We start from the raw sequence: 22,082 nt of genomic DNA on the forward strand, positions 1-22,082 counted from the left end.
GATCACAATCCAGTATTAAGCGAACTTGATTATTATGGGATTTTGCAAAATGTGATTGAGTTGGATTATGGGGGAGGCCGAAAAGTTGCTTTATTTGAATGCAAGTGGGTCTCCAAAGGCAAACGACTAAAATTGGATGAAGATGGTTTTATGTTGACCAATTTTAAAGATGTTAGGCGTCATAATGAGCCTTATATTTTAGCATCTCAGGCTATGCAAGTATTTTATGTGGAAGATCCAAATAATTGTGATTGGCATGTCATTATCACGACTGATGCACGAGCGAAGTATAATATGCAGCCTATGGCAGATGTTGATACATATCTTCAAAGTTATATTTGTAATTCAGAAGATTGCAATGAACATGAAGAAGTAGTCTGGGTTCGTGATGATATTGCAGGAGTGGAAATTGATACTGCTTTATGAAGAGATTTTATCTAGTCTATGCATTATGTTTAGTCAATTATCATTGTAAAAACAGTAGAATAGATTCTTACTATATATGTTTGGAGGATATATGGTGATATGTATTTTCTCTTCATTTTTAACTATTGAGTTTTTATAATTTATAATATGTTACTAACTTTTATTTGTAGTAAGAATGGCTCTTAAGCGCCGAACTAAGAGAAAATCACCAAGTATAAGTAAAAATCACACTGATCATGAACAAGGTAATATCTCTTTTTATGCATGACAAATTTTAATAACTGATTGCGTTTATTCATATTTATCTTTTTTTTTATGAAATCAATACTTTTACAGATGGTCAAAACATAGAAGGTACCTTGAATGACCAAAGAGATGTAGTTTCAAATCAACTACATGTTGATGTGCAAGGTAATGTCCCACTTGTTAAAAAGTAGAGGCTATTGTTGCATAACATCCATAGTGAGGATATCCTGCTGTACTATTGTTGTTATTGCTATGTTTGGTATACCATCCTTCATATTTATCTTCCATGGATGCTGCTGTACTATTGTTGTTAATGTTATGCTTAGTATAATTTAACATCACGCTATAGTACTATTTATATGAACTTAGTATTATTTACTAATGCTATGCTTAGTATATGAACTTCCATGGTTCATATTTATTCATATTAATGCAGCAGCACCATCACGCTGCAGTTAACATCACGCTGCAGCGGCACCATCACGCTGCAACATAATGTTATGCAGCGTCACCATCTCAATTACCTTAGATAAGTGTTGTTCTTGACTGCCTTCTGCCCATATTTCCTGCACCGGTAGCCATCTTCAATGTGGAATAAATATCATAGTAAAAATGATGATTCATTTCATTGGAATTGCTATAAACTGATTACCTATTTAACTACATGCTTATTCTTACTATATATGTTTGGATGATATGTGTTGATATGTATTTCCTTTACATTTTTAACTATTGACCTTTTATTATTTATAATCTGTTAATAACTATTATTTGTTGTAGGAATGACTCTTAAGCGTCGAACTAAGAAGAAATCTCGTTTTAAACTTCAAGCTGAGTTAGATATGCAACCGCCAAGTATAAGTAAAAATCACACTGTTCATGAACAAGGTAATATTTATTTTTATGCATGACAAATTTAATAACTGATTGCGTTTATTCATATTTATCTTTTTTTTTTATGAAATCAATACTTTTACAGATGGTCAAAACATAGAAGGTACCTTGAATGACCAAAGAGATGTAGTTTCAAATCAACTACATGTTGATGTGCAAGGTAATGTCCCACTTGTTAAAAAGTAGAGGCTATTGTTGCATAACATCCATAGTGAGGATATCCTGCTGTACTATTGTTGTTATTGCTATGTTTGGTATACCATCCTTCATATTTATCTTCCATGGATGCTGCTGTACTATTGTTGTTAATGTTATGCTTAGTATAATTTAACATCACGCTACAATACTATTTATATGAACTTAGTATTATTTACTAATGCTATGCTTAGTATATGAACTTCCATGGTTCATATTTATTCATATTAATGCAGCAGCACCATCACGCTGCAGCGGCACCATCACGCTGCAACATAATGTTATGCAGCGTCACCATCTCAATTACCTTAGATAAGTGTTGTTCTTGACTGCCTTCTGCCCATATTTCCTGCACCGGTAGCCATCTTCAATGTGGAATAAATATCATATTAAAAATGATGATTCATTTCATTGGAATTGCTATAAACTGATTACCTATTTAACTACATGCTTATTCTTACAATATATGTTTGGATGATATGTGCTTATATGTATTTCCTTTCCATTTTTAACTATTGACCTTTTATTATTTATAATCTGTTAATAACTATTATTTGTTGTAGAAATGGCTCTTAAGCGTCGAACTAAGAGAAAATCTCATTTTAAACTTCAAGCTGAGTTAGATATGCAACCGCCAAGTATAAGTAAAAAATCACACAAATCATGAACAAGGTAATATCTATTTTTATGCATGACAAATTTAATAACTGATTGCGTTTATTCATATTTATCTTTTTTTTTATGAAATCAATATTTTTACAGATGGTGAAAACATAGAAGGTACCTTGAATGACCAAAGAGATGTAGTTTCAAATCAACTGCATGTTGATGTGCAAGGTAATGTCCCACTTGTTGAAAACATGTCTTCAGTTCCAGACCAGAATAATGATATGAACCAGGAATATAATGAAGGTAACATATATGAAGAATGCAATAATTTAATTGAATCATTATTTTAAAGTTGTATTATAACTTTTGTTTTTGTATAGCTAGTGATCATAATGTTAAGAGGAAAAAAAGAGGTCCTACATTTCTCAAAGAAATTTGGGGCTGACCAAGTACACTACCACGCATTAAAATTCTATGTGATGATATGGGACGTCCTATAGGAACCAAAAAAGAAAAATAAATTTACTGATTTCTTGGGTTCTTTAACAAGGAATGGTAAGTATTGTCCAATTGATATAGAAGATTGACACAAAATGTCAATGGACAAAAAGAAAGACATGTTAAATGTTATAAAGGTAACTGAATTACTTTGTATAATTTTAGGATTTAAAAATTATAATTTATGCAATAATAATTTGTCTATATATTTTTTTTTTACAGGATAAGTATGACCTTCCTTTAGGGATGGAAAATTGGACATTATGCTCAATAGCAAAAAAATGGAGAAATTGAAAGTCTGAACTAAAAAGAAAGTACTATGATTTTGAGTTGTCAATTCAAATTCTTTTACAACAAAGAGATGAAAGAGCTCAAGTAGAACAATATATGCGACTAGTTGCTTTTTGGAACACAGAAAAATCAAAGGTATGTATTTTATTTATTTAAAATATAATGTTAGTAGACTTTTATTTTATGTATTATGTGTAATTTAATATATTAGGAAAGAAGTGAAAAGAATAAAAATGCAAGAAAGCAAAGGATAATGAATCAAACCACGGGAAGGACATCTTTTTCTCAAGTGCAACAAACATTGGTAGATCTTTTTATCATATTATAATTTTATATGCATTTGATTATAGAAATTAGTAACCAAATATATTTCAGGAAAAAGAAAAGGGGCATCCTCCAACACGAGTTGAATTATTTCATGCATGTTTTACGCATGCTAATGGAACTCCCTCAAGTAATATTGTAAAAGAAAGATTGGTAAGATGGTTTATACTCTTCATTTATTTTATTTTAAAGTATTTTTTAATTATCATTATGTATTAACTAAATCTTAACATGTCTTGAGGGCTGCAATGAAAGAACTAGAAAATCAACTTCCTGAAGATTACAATGATCAAGTGAGCCCGAATGATATATTTGCTCAAATCATGAGACCAGACAGACCTGGTCGAGTACGTATGCTTGGTGATGGAATTAGCCCATCTGATTTATGGGAAGTAGTTCCTAGTCGTGGCACATGCAATCGACTAGTTATGGAACAGAATGTAAAGTTAGAACAGATGAATGAACAAATCAAAAAGCAAGGTCAACATATTACAATGTTAGAAACAAAGATTTCTGAACAATCAAGCACAAATCCTCTTTCAAATTGTAATAATAGTCGACACACTTCATCAAGTAGCAATCCACAAGGTTCTATTCCATCTCGTCCAACCTTACAGGTAAGATTTTTTTTTTAAATTTCTATTTTATTATATATTCTACATATCTTGAAAAATTGTTGTTATATCTTTCACTTTCATGTAGATTGGAAGTTCTGTCTTGATCAAAAGTTTATTTGATTCAACAAAAACTGTGGCAAAAGGATTGCTCCTTGACATGGATCCAAATAATATAGTAGGGAGACAAAAACTATGACCAAATTGATGTGAAGTACAAGTACTAGTTGTCCTAGAACCCCGAAGAAAATTTAATTAGACCTTATGATCTTTTACAAAGGTTTGAGGATGCACTTGGAGGACTGATAGCTTGGCCTTGTTATTTGGTATAATTTAAACATTTTAGTGAAATATGATTAATTTTTTATATTTATCATGTTATTAAAATTTTAAATAAATATGAAATGTATTTGCAGTTGACAATGTGCGAAGATTCTATTAGTGCATATAGAATAATACTTTATATGTTTCTCATTCGGTATGATTTTCAATCTTTTAAATTATGTTTATTAGGTTTATATTTTCATTGTTTAATTTACTTATACAAATTTATTGATTGTATTTGTAGGTGACAGGTACTTGGATTTTGCATATGATGGTTGAAAATGGTTGATAGTAAATTAGTTGGTTTTTTATTTTATAAGACTTTGTTAGTTTTAAAACTCAATGATTTGTTAGTATTTAGTTAACATTGGATTCAATACTTTTACATTAGTAATGCATTTGTATTTTTGTGATGATGGGATGAATTATATATGATGATATGGCGAATGGATTGGATATTTTGGATATAAAACATTTCTATTCTTGTTGTGATGATGGTTAAATTGTGATGATGTGTAACTTTTTCTATTATGTGATGAATGTTTTGTGTTCTGAATAAATATTATTAATTTATTGTGGTGTATTCTAAATGTTTCTATTTAATGTTTTTATAAAATATTATAATTAACATTTCATAATGTCATTATAGATTATATAAGATGACACTTTAAAATATCCTTATAAATTATCATTACTAACATAATTTATTGTCCTTATATAAAAATTTAAAACATTTATAATTGTCAATATAAATTAGTTTAGGTGACATTTATATTTGTCCTTATTGACATAATAAAAAGGCATGCATAAATGTCCATGAAATATGTTTTCGTAACATTTTCGATTGTCATTATATTCCTATATTTAAGACACTTTTGAAGTTAGCATAAATATTATATAATGACATTATACAAATGTCAGGAATGCTAGAGGGTCTATGCTAACACCGCATATCAATACATTTTTTGGTGGTGTCACCATAGCTTTAGTGTCACTAAAAGTATACTATAAGGGCATTTATGTGTGTCCTTAAAGACCTTAATTCTAGTAGTGTGTCCATTGTGAAGCTTCCCGAACTAGGTTGGGACAGTTATTCTATATATAAAGAGAGAGTTTTGATATCGTACACATCTTACCTTACGCACACACCATGAGCACCCTAATTTTTTATTATTTTAAAAAATTTGTATGTTAATACTATAATCCAACTCCTAAACTCTAAAGGCAAAAGTTTATTAGCATAATCGGGAGCTTAAAAGAAATTTTAAAAATTTAGTATTTTCGTTGATTGTCTATGCTGCCTAAGGATGCCACCCATGCCTGCCGCCCAAGCTAAAATCCTCCTTTCTATATAGATATATATACATACATGTTTCTGTTATCTTGGTGGCAGCGGTGAGTAATAGCCTGAACGCCTCTCACAGCTACTGAAATGACATATTTTTTAATCTCCCAGTTATGCCAATAAGTTTTTTCCTTTAGGGTTTAGAGGTTGAGTTATAGTATTATGTACAAAAAGATTTTCAAATAAAAAATAGGTGTGCACAGGGTGTGTAGAAGGTGTGCATGATATTAAAACTCTCTCTCTATATGTGTGTGTGTGTGTGTGTGAAAATGATATTCTGCCCGACTCACCCTACATGTTTGTGTGCAACTGAGGCGCCTCGATTGTTATACACGTTTTTTTGTTTTTTTTTTAGCTCGGTTAAGTTAATTAGATTTTACCTTAGGGTTCAAGGATTTGACTATAGTATTTAGGGTGCATATTTTTATTTTGATTTTTTTAAGTTTGGATTTAGTGTTTAGGATATATATATATATATATATATATATATATATATATATATATATATATATATATATATATATATATATATATATATATATATATATATATATATATACTCAGAAGTGACTCGGGTGCCTCAAGTCGCTTCTGGTAGCCCCAATCACTCAGGTGCATAACGTCACTCAAGGAATATGGTGTGCAACGTACACAGTGTATCATCTCTGTGTGTGTGTGTGTGTACACACACAGTACGGATTCAGCTTATGCACCTCCCGTATGTACCCACCTGAGTGGCCAAGCACCTAGAAGTGACTTTTGCACCCCGAGTCACTTTCGGGCACCTCGACCACCCAAGATGCACAACATCGCATAGGGAATGGTACACAGCATATCATTTCCCTCTCTATATAAATAGAAATGATACACTACAGACTCGGCTTGCGCACTTCCCGTGCACACCCAAGTGGTCGAGCGCTTGGAAGTGACTCGAGCACCCCGAGTGAATGCATACGAGATGCCCCAAGATACTTCCGAATAACCTGAGAGGTGACTACTAACCCATTGATTAGTAGTTTGATGGTCAACAATTATCTTGTCACAAGTTTGTTACCAATACTCACTTAAGGTTTTATACGAACTGTGATAAATTTGGCTCCCTTCTCACTCTATCCAAACTTTGAATTCGACTCCTTCGATAATCTAATCTCCACTTAATTTTGGGACTTAGTTTTCTCATTGCTCAAGATCAAGCATTGTTTATTATAAAAGACTATGCTATTTTTCTCTCTATGCCTATTGTCTCTCTAATTGTTTGTGACTACCCTTCTACCATCGGAAAGTGTGGTGATACCTTACAATGCAGAGACCCCCACCTATTCCTACCATTACTAATAATGATATACCTTCAACATCCACCTCTATTACTAATAATAATACATGCCACTATATAGATGAGACTTCTTGTAAAGGTTGTAAATGTTCCTATTTATTAACACAGAAACTATCATGTGCATTAGCATTCAACGAACTATAAGAAAACTAATAATACTTGGCTATACGAACCTTTATAAAAAGAAAATTTTTATAGAATATCCTAGTAACTTAAACTTAGACCTTCCAGAAGATTTACTTTCTCCCATTATTTACTACACTTAATAAAGACACAACCAGACCTAGATTCTTTCATATCTCGATTAGAAAAACTAGAAATCATATATGAGAATCCTACTAAATATTGGGAACGAGATAAGATCTACTGCAAATTAACAATAATAAATCCAGGCCATACCATAAAAAGCCCAAGACTTAAGATACATCTTTTTGGGAAGTAGAATAATGCACAATGCATATCAAGCAATTATTAGCTCTGAGAGTAATCCAAAGATCTACTTCTATGCATAGAAGTATAGCTTTCATAGTAAATAAAGGATCTGAACAAAAATGTGGATAGTCTAGAATGATTTTTTTAACTATAAAAGACTTAATAATAACTATCAGGAAGACGGATATAAGATACCTGACAAAGACTAACTTCTAAAAAAAAAAAATACAAAATTCAAAATGATACTCTAAATTTGATATAAAATCAGGATTTGGTAAGTTAAGATGCATCCTGATTCTATAGAATGTATGACTTTCTCATGTCTAGAAGGACACTTTAAATGATTAGTCATGTCATTTGGACTTAAGGTATCACCTCAAATATTCTAAAGAAAAATGGATGACATATTTAGAGATGTCTCTTTATTCATGTGTGTATACATTGATGACATCTTAGTTTTCTCAAAAATAAAAGATGAACATTACACTTATCTCCATATAATCTTTAACCTATTTGAAAAACATGGCCTTTTAGTATCTCGTAAAAAAATAAAACTAGCCACTAAACATATTGAATTTCTATGAGCAGAAATCAGACAAGGAAAATTTTCACTTCAACCTCATATTACTTCCAAAATATTGACTTTCTCGGATAAAATGAAAGACACAAAGATACTTAGAACTTCTAAAGTATGTACGATAATATCTAAAAGATATAGGAAAAATTAGTGGACTATTATACAATAAGACATCAAACATAGGATAGAAGTATTTTAACCAACAAGATATGGAACTAGTAAGATATATCAAATCAATGGTTAAAAGTATTCCAGTCTTAACACTTCCACTAGACAGTGATTACTTGGTGATAGAAACAAATGGATGTAAATTAGGATGGGGAGGAGTATTATTAAAAAAAACCTCAAAATATAATCCTAAAACCACAGAAGCTTTATGTAGATATGCTGCCCCTAGGGCGTAGCGCACACTATGGGCACATGACATCTCTGACGCAATGGTCAGGGGTCGATTCTCAGGAATTGACGACCTGAGGTTTACCTTACCATGCACCTATGGCATGTGTACCTATATGTACCTTCCTCCATATCCATAGGGCCAACACTAGGGGGTCATTAAGGTAGCGGATCTACCTTTTTTTATATAGATATGCTTCAGGAAAATATAAAGAGAAAGGACATTTGACTTCCTTAAATTATGAACTCTTAATAGTAATTTATTGCCTTGATTCACTCATGATTCTTATTTACAATAAGCAAGAAATTATTATTAGAACTGACTGTGAAGCAATTGTAAAATACAGCAAGCAAATAAAAGGATTAAGACAAACTTTAAACACCAAAAAATGACTTAAATTTATAGACACAATTATAAACAAAGAATTAAAAATTATTTGGAAACATATTAAGGCAATAAACAATTTCCTAGTAGATACTTTATCTAGACTTTTACATTAAACTTCACCAAATATTTCAGGATTATGGATAGACAAAAAAGGTATGAACTTTTGCCACAAAAATCATACGATTTGACAACCAAGCCTTACAACAATTCATACAATATGAGGACCAGTTCCACTTCAAGAGAATAACTTGATCATATACAAACTTGTTTACTTGACAACATCTGGAACATACCTACAGTATAAGGAAGCTCCAGTTATAAAATTACAGTGATCAATGCATTATTTAATTATTTTTGACAACAATACAAAGACCTATGGGCAAGAAATTCTCTTGTTACGCAGTCTTTTCCATAATACAAGGACGAAGTCAACCTAGCAATACAAAGATGTGAACATCCCTCTTACAAAGGCTTTTACTCTCTTGAAGAAGTTTTCACTTCTGCTAGGGCTAGTCTAGGCCCTAACTATTTCATTAGTACTTTACTAAACACAAAGAAAAAAAAAATTCCTAATGACAAATATTCAGACAGATGAAACATATGCCCAAGTTGTTGTTGAACCTAAGCCTAGAACAATGGTCAAACAACCTTTAGGCCTAATTCATAGGTCTAATTACTTGACTTTAGCAAACTTAAAGCCAAAACGGTTAATATATCAGGACAATGAACTTCATAATCTATACTATTGGGTTTTCCCAACAACATTCTTGAAGACATTAATACATATATTTATAGCTTGGCAGAAAATTCAACATTTCAAACTTTCTAGACTTATGTGAGTTACTCAAAATCCTACATATAAGTCCACCATAAGGTATGACCATAGTCTATGAAGCCAAGTTAAGCTATAAGCTTAAGTGTCAAAAACTTTCCAAAACATGTGACCAAACTAAAATTATGGTTGCCCATGCCAATTACTTTGTTCTTTCAGAAGAGAAAATATTGATTACGAAAAATACGTCTAGCAGAACTTTCGAGAAAAATTAATTATCCCCTTTACCCTAATAGACTATAGACTTCTACAAAAACTTTGGGTTCAGAATTTAGACTCTGTAAAAGACTTTTCTAAGAAATTATATGAGATTTTGGCTTAGGCCCTTAAAGAAGAAACTTTTATCATTTGTACCTTTGATAGTTCTTCTCCATAATGGATAGATTTAAAAATTGAGCCAACTAGACACCCAATTAAAATACATATTTATGAAATGAATGGACTCTAGCTAGACGTATCAGAATATACTTCTGACCTAGATCTAAAATAGACAACACCCGTTGACTCTGTTGATCAACTAAAGCACTGATGAGCTTTTGTCCAAGGAAACAATTGGTTTTGGGATCAAAATTATAACCCCTCAGAATATCTTCTAGTTGGTGAAACATATACAGAGAAGATTTCCTACCCCACAGATATGAGTACACAATCTTTCTCTTTCAACTTTACTACTCAACACAAGACTCTATACCAACACTATAGGAAGAAAAATATATAATGGATAGGAAAGAAAATGACCAACTCAACCAGATATGATATAACATATTTAGAGACCCATAACAGAGATGATACTCAGGCTAGGCCACTAGCTCCAGAGCTCTATTACTAGACTCTATTGGAGCACAAAACTTGAACAATATGTTGGAACCCTGAAGAAGGGGTAAGCAATGACATCATGATACCAAAAACGTAAGTCATGACGACATGAAGCATTATTTTCCATCGACAACTTTACTCACGGATAACAACTTTATTCTCCATTTTCTTGACACCTCATCTCCACTAAAATTATCCCCCCTTCAACTCTTCCTAAAATTAACACCTTATCTTTCTTCACCCTAAAGCAAACTCTCCCTCTCCTTCTATAAATACCTCTCTTCTCCATATGCTGAGGGCATCCAAGAAGTGTGCAAGTGTCTAAGTGTGTTTTCTAGTTTTTTTATAAGTATCTCCTGTAATGTCCTTATAATTTCCCTATGTAGGTTTGTAAAAAAAAAAAAAACCTAAGTAAGTTTGAAACTAGCTAAGTTAGCTTGTATACTTTCAATTTCCTAATTTGTACAATTTCCTATAAAATTTCTATGGCAAGTTAATAAAAAGTTTTGTTTTCGTCTCTTTGTCTTCGAAAGTTAGAAATTGTCTCGTGGTTTAACCTTGTAAAGTTTGTGATTAAGTTAGGTAGCAAGAGCTACTAAAAGTTCGTTATAGGATTCATAAAAGTTAGGGTAAAGTTTGAACAATAAAACATAACTAATAAGAAGAAAAAATGAGGAAAATATCCTAATTTTAGTAATTAGCATTCAATTAATATTCATAATTACTGTTTAAAATTAAGATTCATTTTTTATTGCTCATAATTAATGTTCATTTTTTTTATTATTCACCATCACTACTCTTTTTTTTTACTTTTAATAATTACTGTTCACATTTAAAAAATACAACTTTTTCACATGAACTGTTCACTTCTATGAACCACATTAATTATATATATATATATATATTATATATATATATATATATATATATTACACCTCTTGTGTGCACCTGAGTGACCGAGCACCGGAAGTGACTTGGGCGCTTCGACCACCCAGGTGCACAACATCACATAGGGAATGATACACATTGTATTATTTCTTTTTCTATATGTATCCCATGAGATAATAACACAACGACAGAGCGTCTTCTCAATTTACCAGATATCTAAGGATCGAGTTTTAGGTTCGGTGAATTAACGAATACATTTACTTTAATAGGTGGTTGACATAAGAATATTGGGCTGATGGGTTGCTCACTATGAGTGCTTCCTGATTTACACTAGTGATCGGTGAGAAACTTTAGTAGAACCAGATTGATCATCCTAGAATTAATCAGTGTAAGTTGGATAACTAATGCCAACTAAGAAAATGGAAACAATATGATAAAATATTATTTAAAAAAAATTCTTTTGATAGAAAAGATAATAAGATATGCCTAGGAAACCAAGAGGAAAGATTAATGGAGAATTTAAAAAATAAAAAATATAGTTTAATAGATAATTTATCATTTACTCCTAAATTTAATAATAGGAAGACAATTATGATTCTTAAATCTTTCATAACTTTCATCCTTCAAAAGCAAATCTAATAATACAAAGGCAATTATAATTCTTAAATCTATCATAACTTTCAACCTTCAAAATCAAATTAGCTATAAATGTTCATTAAATAATTATAAACAAATATTTCGGCCTCTCATTAATTAATTCTAAAACCTCTTGCAATGTACATTTTCATATGAAATAGTTATATAACTATTTTAATTACATGTTCTTAATTTATAAATATTATATATAATTATTTTGATTTTTGATTTTTCCTTTTTTTGACATAATATAGTCATTACTTTAACCGTCTACGAAATTATATGAATTTGAATGCTATAGGAGATAATTCAACATTGCGAAGACTCTGAGGGGCTGTGTAAAAATTTCGATATTTTGGGTGCAAATTCAAATTTGTTCTTTTTGTTTTTTTTTTTAAATTTGAAGATAGAGTAGAATATGATAAAATTTCTGGACCAATTTGAAACGTTCCCGCAAACTCTCTCTTCTCTCTCTTCTTATCATCTCTTTCTTCCTCTTTCCTTCTTCCATCACGAACGCCTGCCTCCTGCCATCTCTCTCTGTCTCTCTCTCGTTCGTTCCCTTCCAGTCCAAGAAACCTCCTTCTCCTTCCCGTTTCTGCAGAATCGATTAGGGTTCCCAATCTCCACTCCTCGATCTGGTCCCCCATTGCCCCCAATTCCTCAGATCTCGATCCGCAGCGTCTTCCCTCGAAAGTCGGATCTTCGAGTCCAAATCAGGCTCGGAGGTCGTACCTCTGTCCGACGCCTTGATTTCATCCGATCTGCTTCCCGGATCTCGGATTCGCCTCCTGCGGCCGGCAAGTTGGCGCCCCAACGCAGGGCGCAGCGCCACATGGGTGGTGGCCAGTTGCAGCAGGGCGCCGCCGGCGGCAGCGCGGCGGCCGCTCTGTATGACCATCACCCTGGCACTGCGGCTGGCCCCGGCGGCGAGGATGCTGTGATGGCACGGTGGCTCCAATCCGCTGGGCTTCAGCACCTGGCGTCGCCCATGGCGTCGTCTGACAATCGCGCGCTTCCGAATCTCCTGATGCAGGTGAAGCCGCTTTTATCCGACTCCGTGCTTCTTGATCCTTCATTCGTTTAGTCTAATAAACGGTCCGGTAAAGATTGTTTATCTTTTTTATTCTCTTTAATCTCAATAGTTAAATTTCCAATCGTAATCGTCTATCCATTTCTGGGTCATTTATTGTTGTTGTATGATAAATTGACTAGAAAAACTGTTTCATTTTGGTTATCAAAATGCATTTCAAATTTCCATTGTTATTTGTTTGTATCCTCAAACACCAAACAAAAAGTGATTTTCTTTTGTTATTAGTGTCTTTGACGTCTCAGTAAAAGGATCTGTGGAAAGCATATACTTTTGAATCAATGATTAAATGATTAATTGAGAATAAACTAGTAATTGAATGTTTGAGAGATGAATTTGGCAGGGCTATGGACCGCAGACTATGGAGGAGAAGCAGAAACTCTATAAGCTTTTCAGGAATTTGAATTTCAATGGGGAGTCTATTTCTGAACCCTATACTCCAACAGCACAAAGTCTGGGCAGCACGAGTGCAGCAGATGGTTTTTATTCACCTGAATTAAGAGGGGAATTTGGAGCGGGACTTTTGGATCTTCATGCAATGGATGACACTGAGCTTCTTTCAGATGTATGCTACTCAGAGATCTTGTGCATAATTAAAGCAATGTTGTTCAGTGTCACTACAGATTACAAAATATTAAAGTGTTTGCTGCCTAAACATTACACTACCAACTTCACCTAATTCTGTATGTATGTTTTAGACGAAAGTTTGTCAAATTAGCCTTGGAACAATAACTTGTAGACAACAACATGGCCATCTTCTTTCATCTAGTGATTTTTGTAGTTATCATTTCTTATCAGAAACTGTTAGACTTATTTTCTCTTTTCCCCTTATTTTGCAGCATGTCTTTTCCGAACCATTTGAGCCATCCCCGTTCTTTCCCACTAAGGGGCTTGATGATGAATACGATCCATCTTCTAAACAAGGGCGTGTGGATGGTAATATCAGGCCATTGGACAATGAAAAAGAGATTAACACTAAAGAGAACAATGTTGCAAAGATCAAAGTTGTGGTATGTTTAGAAATATGGGAATGCTTTCTCTAAAGTGTTGTCTTCTGATCTCCTCACACTTCTTATGTTATATAATTAGTTATTAAGTCTTTTTTTTTAAAATAAAAATGGAAAGTAAAGGCTAAAAGGACCAATATGCTTTAATATCAGTTCAGCACACTGTTTTTTTTTTTTTTTGCATTAATTGATTTATTAATAATTGTGATCATTAAACCTTGGAGAAAAACAGCTTCAGGTAGCAACTCATTTTGCGTGATGCGGAGTGTCTGAATACTAAAATGTTTTCATGTTATTTTGATAAGAACATGTGGGTTGCATGTCATCTTGGGGTGAATCTAGTCCATACCTTAGCAAGGTTCATACTGAAAGAGAAATGAAGTGGTGAATAAAGCCATTCCATGGGCAATTTGTCTTTGTGACAAGAATGCTTGATCAAAATGGAGAAATGAAGTGAAGACTTCTACTAAATACGATTGACAGAATATACAACATTCTCAAAATTCAAAATCATCAAGTTTATGTACATGCTAAATATGAGAATGGATATGTTGGAGTGTAGCAGTCATTTGCTAAATTCTTTTTTATTAATTTTTTTCCCTAAAGTATTATTCACAGGCTAAAACCTCAAAATGGTTGATATTTGTTATCAACTTGAGTATTTATGACATGGAGAAATTTGTTAGTTTTTGTAATGTAATGCTGCATTAGATGTCTGCTTATTTTTTTTGTTCCTTCATTTTTCATCATTTATAGGTCCGTAAAAGACCTCTAAACAAGAAAGAGAGATCCCGAAAGGAGGATGACATTGTCACTGTAAATGACAATGCTTGTTTAACTGTCCATGAGCCTAAGTTAAAGGTATTTTTTACTGCAGAAAGTTTTTTACAATTTGACTCTAGGTAATTAGTTTTCAGCCTCTTGTAAATGTTGTTGCTGAACTTGTAATGAATGCATGACTGAAAATGTTGTTGGCAAATACCAAATAGTTAACACCATAGTTTTTGTAAGATTTCTCGTTTGTTTTGCTATCATCCAAAATTTTCATGCCTGTTCTAATTTGGTAGGTTGATTTGACTGCATATGTGGAAAGACATGAGTTCTGTTTTGATGCTGTTTTGGATGAGCATGTTACTAATGATGAGGTAAGTAGGTCAGCAGCTGCTCTCTCTGTCATCGTCATTGTATCTGCTTCCTTGTGTATCCAATCATCAACAAAACAATCCCTTATAATATTCACATGATTATTATAATTATGTTCCTAAATATCTATAATAATTTGTCATGCAGGTATATCGTGCGACAGTTGAGCCAATTATACCCATCATCTTTGAGCGAACAAAAGCAACCTGCTTTGCTTATGGCCAAACAGGTGCCATTAGAAATATGATAACCTGGATCTATCATCTTTTTCTCACTATAATTTGAAGGCTGTTTTAGTATCTTTACCTTTTTCTTGCTGACCGTGATTCATTAATTTTAGAGATGTTTGCTTGATTTTTTTTTTTTGGATAAAGATTACAGCAATTTTCTAAAAAGTGTTGTAGGTGTTATAGACAAGGAACCACATATCACATATGTGGTCCTTTCAGGTGGTTCAGGTGCCTAGGCAGCCAGGCAGGAAATACCTATGTGGGATATGTGGGTTATCTATGTGATGAAAAGAGAAAATAACTGATTCAATTGATTTAATTATCAAAAACTTAATGAGGGTTTCTTGTCATGATTGCTTCCACTAAAGAGTAATTCTTGTGATTGTGAAACACTAAAATGTTTTTTATGTGGTATCATGTAACTTGCCACTTGCAAGTGTTAATTTGTTTAACAGTTTAGTTATTTAATTATATGCTCACTAATAAAGATCAGTGTATTTTACATTGTTAAATGCTGTGTTATACATTGGATAATTTGCATATACTTTTTCTATATAAAAATATGAACTAGATGGATTGATTGGGATACTTTGTTCAATATGTGTTCTCATCAAACTAGTAAAATATTCCCTTCATTAGAAATGTTCTCATCAAACTAAATCTTCGAGGTGCCTTCAGGGTTGGATTAGAGATAAGAAATTGTATGAGATAAATTATGTTCGTTTTAACTGCTGTCAAACTAGCTTCTCGACTTCTGCTTTTGTTTTGTTTTTTTCATTTAGGTGTTCACCTATTCAATTTAGATGCAATTTTCTTACCTTGTGGATTAAGTAAATGGAATAAACTTGGTACTAATTCTTGAATTACTAACTTTGTTATTTTTCTTACCTTGAGTATTCCACTTGGTTTATATTTGTTTAGGCAGTGGAAAGACATATACCATGCAACCTTTGCCGCTCCGAGCTGCAGAAGACATTGTTCGCTTGTTAAATCAACCTGTTTACCGCAATCAAAAGTTTAAACTATGGCTTAGTTACTTTGAGATATACGGTGGAAAGCTCTTTGATCTTCTTTGTGATCGAAGGTTGGATTGTCATTCTCTGATGTAAATTCACTTTATTTATCGTGTTTGTGTGTTGTTGGTTTAGATTTTTCCTTAGTGGTTATTTTTACGTAACCTAGCCACATTCCTCCGTGCCATGATAGTCAAGGTGCTTTTTCAAATGTTGCTCTATTATAATCATTGATCAATAAGGTGGTAATGACAAATTTCTGAATACAATATTAGATTTGAGTATTATTTTTTATGGCATGAAGGTTTGTTTTTTGTAGTTATTTATTGTTGGGTAACCTATCCTAAATTTGATACCCATCTCCTCATTTCATTTGCAAACCTATATTTATCTTATTTAACCTTCTTTTTTATATTCCTATTCTAACTCAAGTCATAACATATATGCCTCATACTAAATTATTATCCAACTGTTGTGACATGATATCTCAACTAATATTAATTAAATCCAACTTAGATGCCATGCCATTGGAAATTAAACCAAAGAAGAAAAAAAAACCCATGCCCTAATCAATATAAAAGCATGAAAATTGAGGGAGATGCATTTTAAGGGCAGTGATTTTTATTGGCATGGCATACGAGTTATTTTTAATTAATATTGTCTCTCTCACTCAGGCACACTCAAATAAGTGATTCATTTATGTTTGTTTAGTCTAAATTCCATTTGGTCAACTAACAATCAATGTCACTTGCAAACTACAGGATACAATTCATTAGGGATGGGGATAAAGGTAAAACAAATGAAAAATACGAAAGACAAATTAAGGGACATTGGGAAATGTTATGTTTCCTATGGTAGACGGAAAAGGGGGAATAAAAGGTGTTGAAGGAAAGGTGAGGTGGGATCCACTTTCTCCCCATTTCTTTGGAGAGAAATGGGGAGGGACAGAGATATTGAAATGAAGAACTAATTTCTTGCAAAAATATTGGAACATATACATGGAATAATTTGATACTGCCTTACATTCGGCAATAACATGCTTTTATGCTATCTGATTGACACATTATTTTTGAAAAATCTTCCTGCTATGTACATGAAAGAAGATATTGTGATGTCTTCGTGATCCTCATTTCTAAAGGTAATTTGTTCTTAGCTTAGTGATGACATTGCAATTCATTTTGACAATACTGACAGGAAACTTTGCATGAGAGAAGATGGGAAGCAACAAGTTTGCATTGTTGGACTACAGGAATTTGAGGTCACAGATGTTCTGATGGTTAAGGAATTTATTGAGAAAGGAAATGGTTCGAGAAGCACTGGTTCTACTGGAGCTAATGAGGAATCATCAAGATCCCATGCTATTTTGCAGCTGGCTATTAAGAAACACAAGGAAGTAGAAGATAACAGACGACAGAAAGAAAATAATGATTCACGAGGTGTCAAAGTCATTGGAAAGATTTCTTTTATTGATCTTGCTGGGAGTGAGCGAGGTGCTGATACAACAGACAATGATCGCCAAACAAGGTTAGTGAACAAGGGATCCTTTTTTTGTTTGTTTTGGTATATGTTCCATAATTTTAATATGTCATGTTAATTTGAGTCTTGCTATGATAGTATTTTCACAGTTCTGTTTCACTCTCCTTGTCAGAATTGAGGGAGCAGAAATAAACAAGAGTCTTTTGGCATTAAAGGAATGCATACGTGCCCTAGACAATGATCAACTACATATCCCTTTTAGAGGGAGCAAATTGACTGAGGTGCTTCGTGATTCTTTTGTTGGCAATTCAAGAACTGTCATGATTTCATGCATTTCTCCCAATGCCGGTTCTTGTGAACATACTCTGAACACATTGAGATATGCTGACAGGTATGGAAGTGTAACTTATTAACCTACACTATGGGTAAACTGTCCTAGCTGTTCATATTTGAGCTTTTGGCTGAGCAGGGTTAAAAGTCTGTCCAAGAGTGGAAATGCTAGAAAAGATCAGGCACCTGCACCATTGGTTCCTTCAGGCAAGGAATCAGCACCATCATCTCAATTTACAGTTGATGCTGATGAACAAAATCAAGGTCCGAATGCAGTGGAATTGCCCAAGAGTAATGCAGAATTTTTTTTTCAGGCTTCATCTGAGCTCGATAGGAATTCTCTTGGAATGACAAATTACTTCCCTAGCGGAAGGGAAGAGAGAATGCAAGTACCAGGTTCTTTCGATAGTGAAAGAGCTGAGATGAAATTTAAGAATGCTGGTTATGGAAATAAACCATATTCTATTCAGAATTCACTTGACACCCAAGATGAAGATAAAGTATCAAAGGTTTCCCCACCTCGTAGAAAATTGCCCAAAGAAGAAAAGAGTGAGAGACAGAACAACTGGTCTAGAAAAGAGAGTGGACCTCAGTTGGTATCTTCTAGTCATAAGCCGCAGCAAGGATTTGATTCTTCTTCTGAGATCCCATCAAAAAAGTATGATCAGGAAGTTTCATGTAATGATGATGAAATAAATGCACTACTTGAGGTATAAGTTTTTGATGGCTATAAGTTTTGATGCTTGTTGCTGTTTTGTCCATAATGTTGTTGTAACTTCCAGGAAGAGGATGCTCTTATAGCAGCTCATAGAAAGGAAATTGAGAATACAATGGAGATAGTACGTGAAGTAAGTTTGATAATTGAAACCATCTTTTTGTTCACTCGGCTAAGCAATTATCTCAGTGTTCAAGTGCTGATCGTAAGATTTTTTTTCAGCATTCAAACTGTGAACAATGCTATCCAATTGGCGCACATCATATTTCTTTTTTTTAACCTTTTATCATTGTAGTAGCTGTTTATTTACCTATCTTGGGACAAACACCGATTGACTAGATATTTGAGCTACCAACATGGATCTGTTGTCTTAAAGTTATTGAAATGCTACCTGAATATTTTAATGCATGTTCAATTAGCAATCCTGCCGACCCCACCTAGTGGGAAAAGGTTTGGTTGTTGTTGTTGTTGTATGTTCAATTAGCAATCCTCCCTTATGATTAAGTCTTGTGAATAAGAAAAGAAATTGACAACAGGATGGCATAGTCATAATCATTTCGGACAGTTCTGCAGTTCTAACCTATTCTTTCCTGCAAATCTGAACCATTGCCCATACTCCTTTTTTACCATTATGCACAGCCTATATGATGAGAATGGAGATAATAGCCTATCACTATTTGGTACCTACCAAATGTCATTTTAGTGGCATAATTCAATTTGAAGAAGTTATGTTTGGGATCTGATATAAGCATTGGAAGAACTGATAGATGACTAGTTATAACCCTGGATCTTGAACCTTCATTTTACTTTGGTTTAAATACTAAACATCGACCTATAAAATTCAAGTCCTTATTGCTTCTTCAATATTTATAGGCATGATATACTGGTAGTGTTGCATGATTTCTTGTGCTAGTCTTGTTAGTGATATAAGTATTTGAATAGCATATTGTTATGAGCACATCCCATGTATCTACTATACTTCTCACTGGATCTGAATTAACTAGGCGACCATGCTTTCTTTCTGCTTTGACCTGGATGTTTGTTTGTCCTATACAAATAGCATTCGTTAAACATTCGAAGTTTTATCTACTTTATGTATGGCTGGATATGTTCTAACTTATGTTGGTTTTCGTGCAGGAAATGAATTTGTTGGCTGAAATTGATCAACCAGGCAGTTTTATCGACAACTATGTAACTCAGCTGAACTTTGTTCTCTCGCGCAAGGCTGCTGGGCTGGTCAGCCTCCAGGCCCGGCTGGCGAGGTTCCAGCAACGCCTAAAAGAACACGAGATTCTTAGCAGGAAAAAAGGGCCCAAATAGTTTCCAATCAGCATTCATCATTTTCAGACTTCCTCTCTTTTGCTATTCTTCCTGGTAGGTCTGAAGGACCAACCACCCTACGAGAGCCTTTTGCCCTCTTGACCTGGATGGATACTTGCATTGGATCGGTGGGCTTCTGGCTGGCATGGAAAGGTGCCTGGATGGGAGTGTGAGTGGTTCTTCATGTTCCATCCGTTTGAATCCCCGATCATGTTGTTTATGATATGTTTGTTTGTTCCGAGCTACTTTTAGCGTGCCTAAATGGTGAGATGTGTGCAAAGTGTCTCGCAACGTGAGATAATAGTGATTACAAAGCTTGGCTACGTGACCAGGTTGTTATTTTATTGGATAATAACAATTTGAATGTTGTGGCAGGATGATGTGCTCGTTCTACAATTTGGAGCATTTGTTTTGCTTTAAGCCCTTTTGTGCAAAAGTTAGTAACGATGGAGTTTAAGGTTGCTATGCTGTAGTAAAATATTTTTCATGATTTATTTGTCTATTTTATTGGAGGACCAGTAATGCTGGATTGATTGGGATGAGTAATATTACTTTTGGCTCTAATAGTAAGGATGTAGTAGTACATGAGTATAAAATCTCGTGAAAATAATAAAATTACAAAAACAGAAAATAAAATAAAATTCTCATTAAGAAAAAAAATTCTATTTAGTAAAATTCTCATTAATTAAAATAAATTTATTACAATAAAAAGATGATTATTTTTACCTAAGAAATTGAAAGATTTCGTTGAAATTGTTCGTTTGTAAATTTTCCAAAAAGTTAATTATAGGTTCTTCTCTCCATCGGAACAATAGGGCTGTTGTGCTTATTACTAAACTTGTTGAAGAGATGAAATAGAACCAAGGTTTATCCTTTCGATCAGAGGTTGAATCGATCATCAGAAGAAGAATTAGGCCAAAAATTAGGATACATTCTGGGAAAATGAAATTTCCATAGAAGAGAAGCAAATGAAATGTTTTCATTAAAATTCTCATTTTTCATAGTTCGTCCCTAGTTTATGTTTTACTATGCTGTAGTACAATTGAACTCTTACTCAATTATAATAAGTCTCTCATCCTCTAATTAAATCCTAAAACTCCAAGAGCACGGTGCAACTCAATTATAGTAAGTCTGTCATCCTCTAATTAAATCTTAAAACTCTAAGAGCACGATGCAGCGATAGGGCATTTTCTCATTTAATGAGGGTTTAATTTTCACATTGGATATTCTACCTCTACGATACATGGGACGTTGCGATGATTAAGATATGAGATATTGTCATATGAGATGTTTAGATCGAATCTTAGAAATAAAAATCTCTATCTTTTCATTTCTTGAATAATTTAGATACCTAATTTTTCAAATCGAAATGAGAATAATTTAGATACCTAATTTTTCAAATCAATTAATCATAGAAGTGACATCTAATTTCAAGAATTTTTTTCATTGATAACTAAAATAAATCAAAAAGTATTTAGAAAGATTCTTCCAAACGAGTAACGTTCTTAAATTTTTATGGTCCCATTAAAAAAACAATAAAAAAAAATACTTACAGTACATTACAGCTGTGATTTAAATTTTAAATGCCTAATTAATGGTTTAGAGGTTTGCACCGTAACCCTGCACTAAAATAAAAAAAGAAAAATGATATGCTCAAGGAAAAAAATTCAAGGAAAAGCTCAAGAATAGATACA

At 33.2% G+C, this 22,082-nt stretch overlaps 1 protein-coding gene and 2 long non-coding RNA genes across 3 annotated transcripts; all 3 read left to right on the forward strand.

Annotated features, from left to right (window-relative positions):
* The first annotated feature begins 514 nt into the window (after positions 1-514).
* On the forward strand, positions 515-953 carry LOC122012516. The gene is made up of 2 exons (XR_006120243.1): positions 515-671; positions 763-953. It is a non-coding gene; the product is annotated as an uncharacterized LOC122012516 (long non-coding RNA).
* Positions 954-3,200: 2,247 nt separating this feature from the next.
* On the forward strand, positions 3,201-3,624 carry LOC122012517. Its single transcript, XR_006120244.1, has 3 exons — positions 3,201-3,294; positions 3,371-3,463; positions 3,535-3,624. It is a non-coding gene; the product is annotated as an uncharacterized LOC122012517 (long non-coding RNA).
* An 8,930-nt stretch (positions 3,625-12,554) lies between these two features.
* Positions 12,555-20,784, forward strand: LOC122009984 (kinesin-like protein KIN-13A). Its single transcript, XM_042566312.1, has 12 exons — positions 12,555-13,100; positions 13,498-13,719; positions 13,994-14,164; positions 14,918-15,022; positions 15,229-15,306; positions 15,452-15,533; positions 16,456-16,618; positions 17,742-18,071; positions 18,196-18,414; positions 18,493-19,063; positions 19,136-19,201; positions 20,206-20,784. Exons 1-12 carry the CDS (start codon positions 12,900-12,902, stop codon positions 20,386-20,388), a joined length of 2,391 nt encoding a protein of 796 aa, XP_042422246.1. The 5' UTR covers positions 12,555-12,899; the 3' UTR covers positions 20,389-20,784.
* The last annotated feature ends 1,298 nt before the right edge of the window (positions 20,785-22,082 follow it).

Source organism: Zingiber officinale, chromosome 8A (genome assembly GCF_018446385.1).
Source record: "Zingiber officinale cultivar Zhangliang chromosome 8A, Zo_v1.1, whole genome shotgun sequence".
NCBI lineage: Eukaryota > Viridiplantae > Streptophyta > Magnoliopsida > Zingiberales > Zingiberaceae > Zingiber > Zingiber officinale.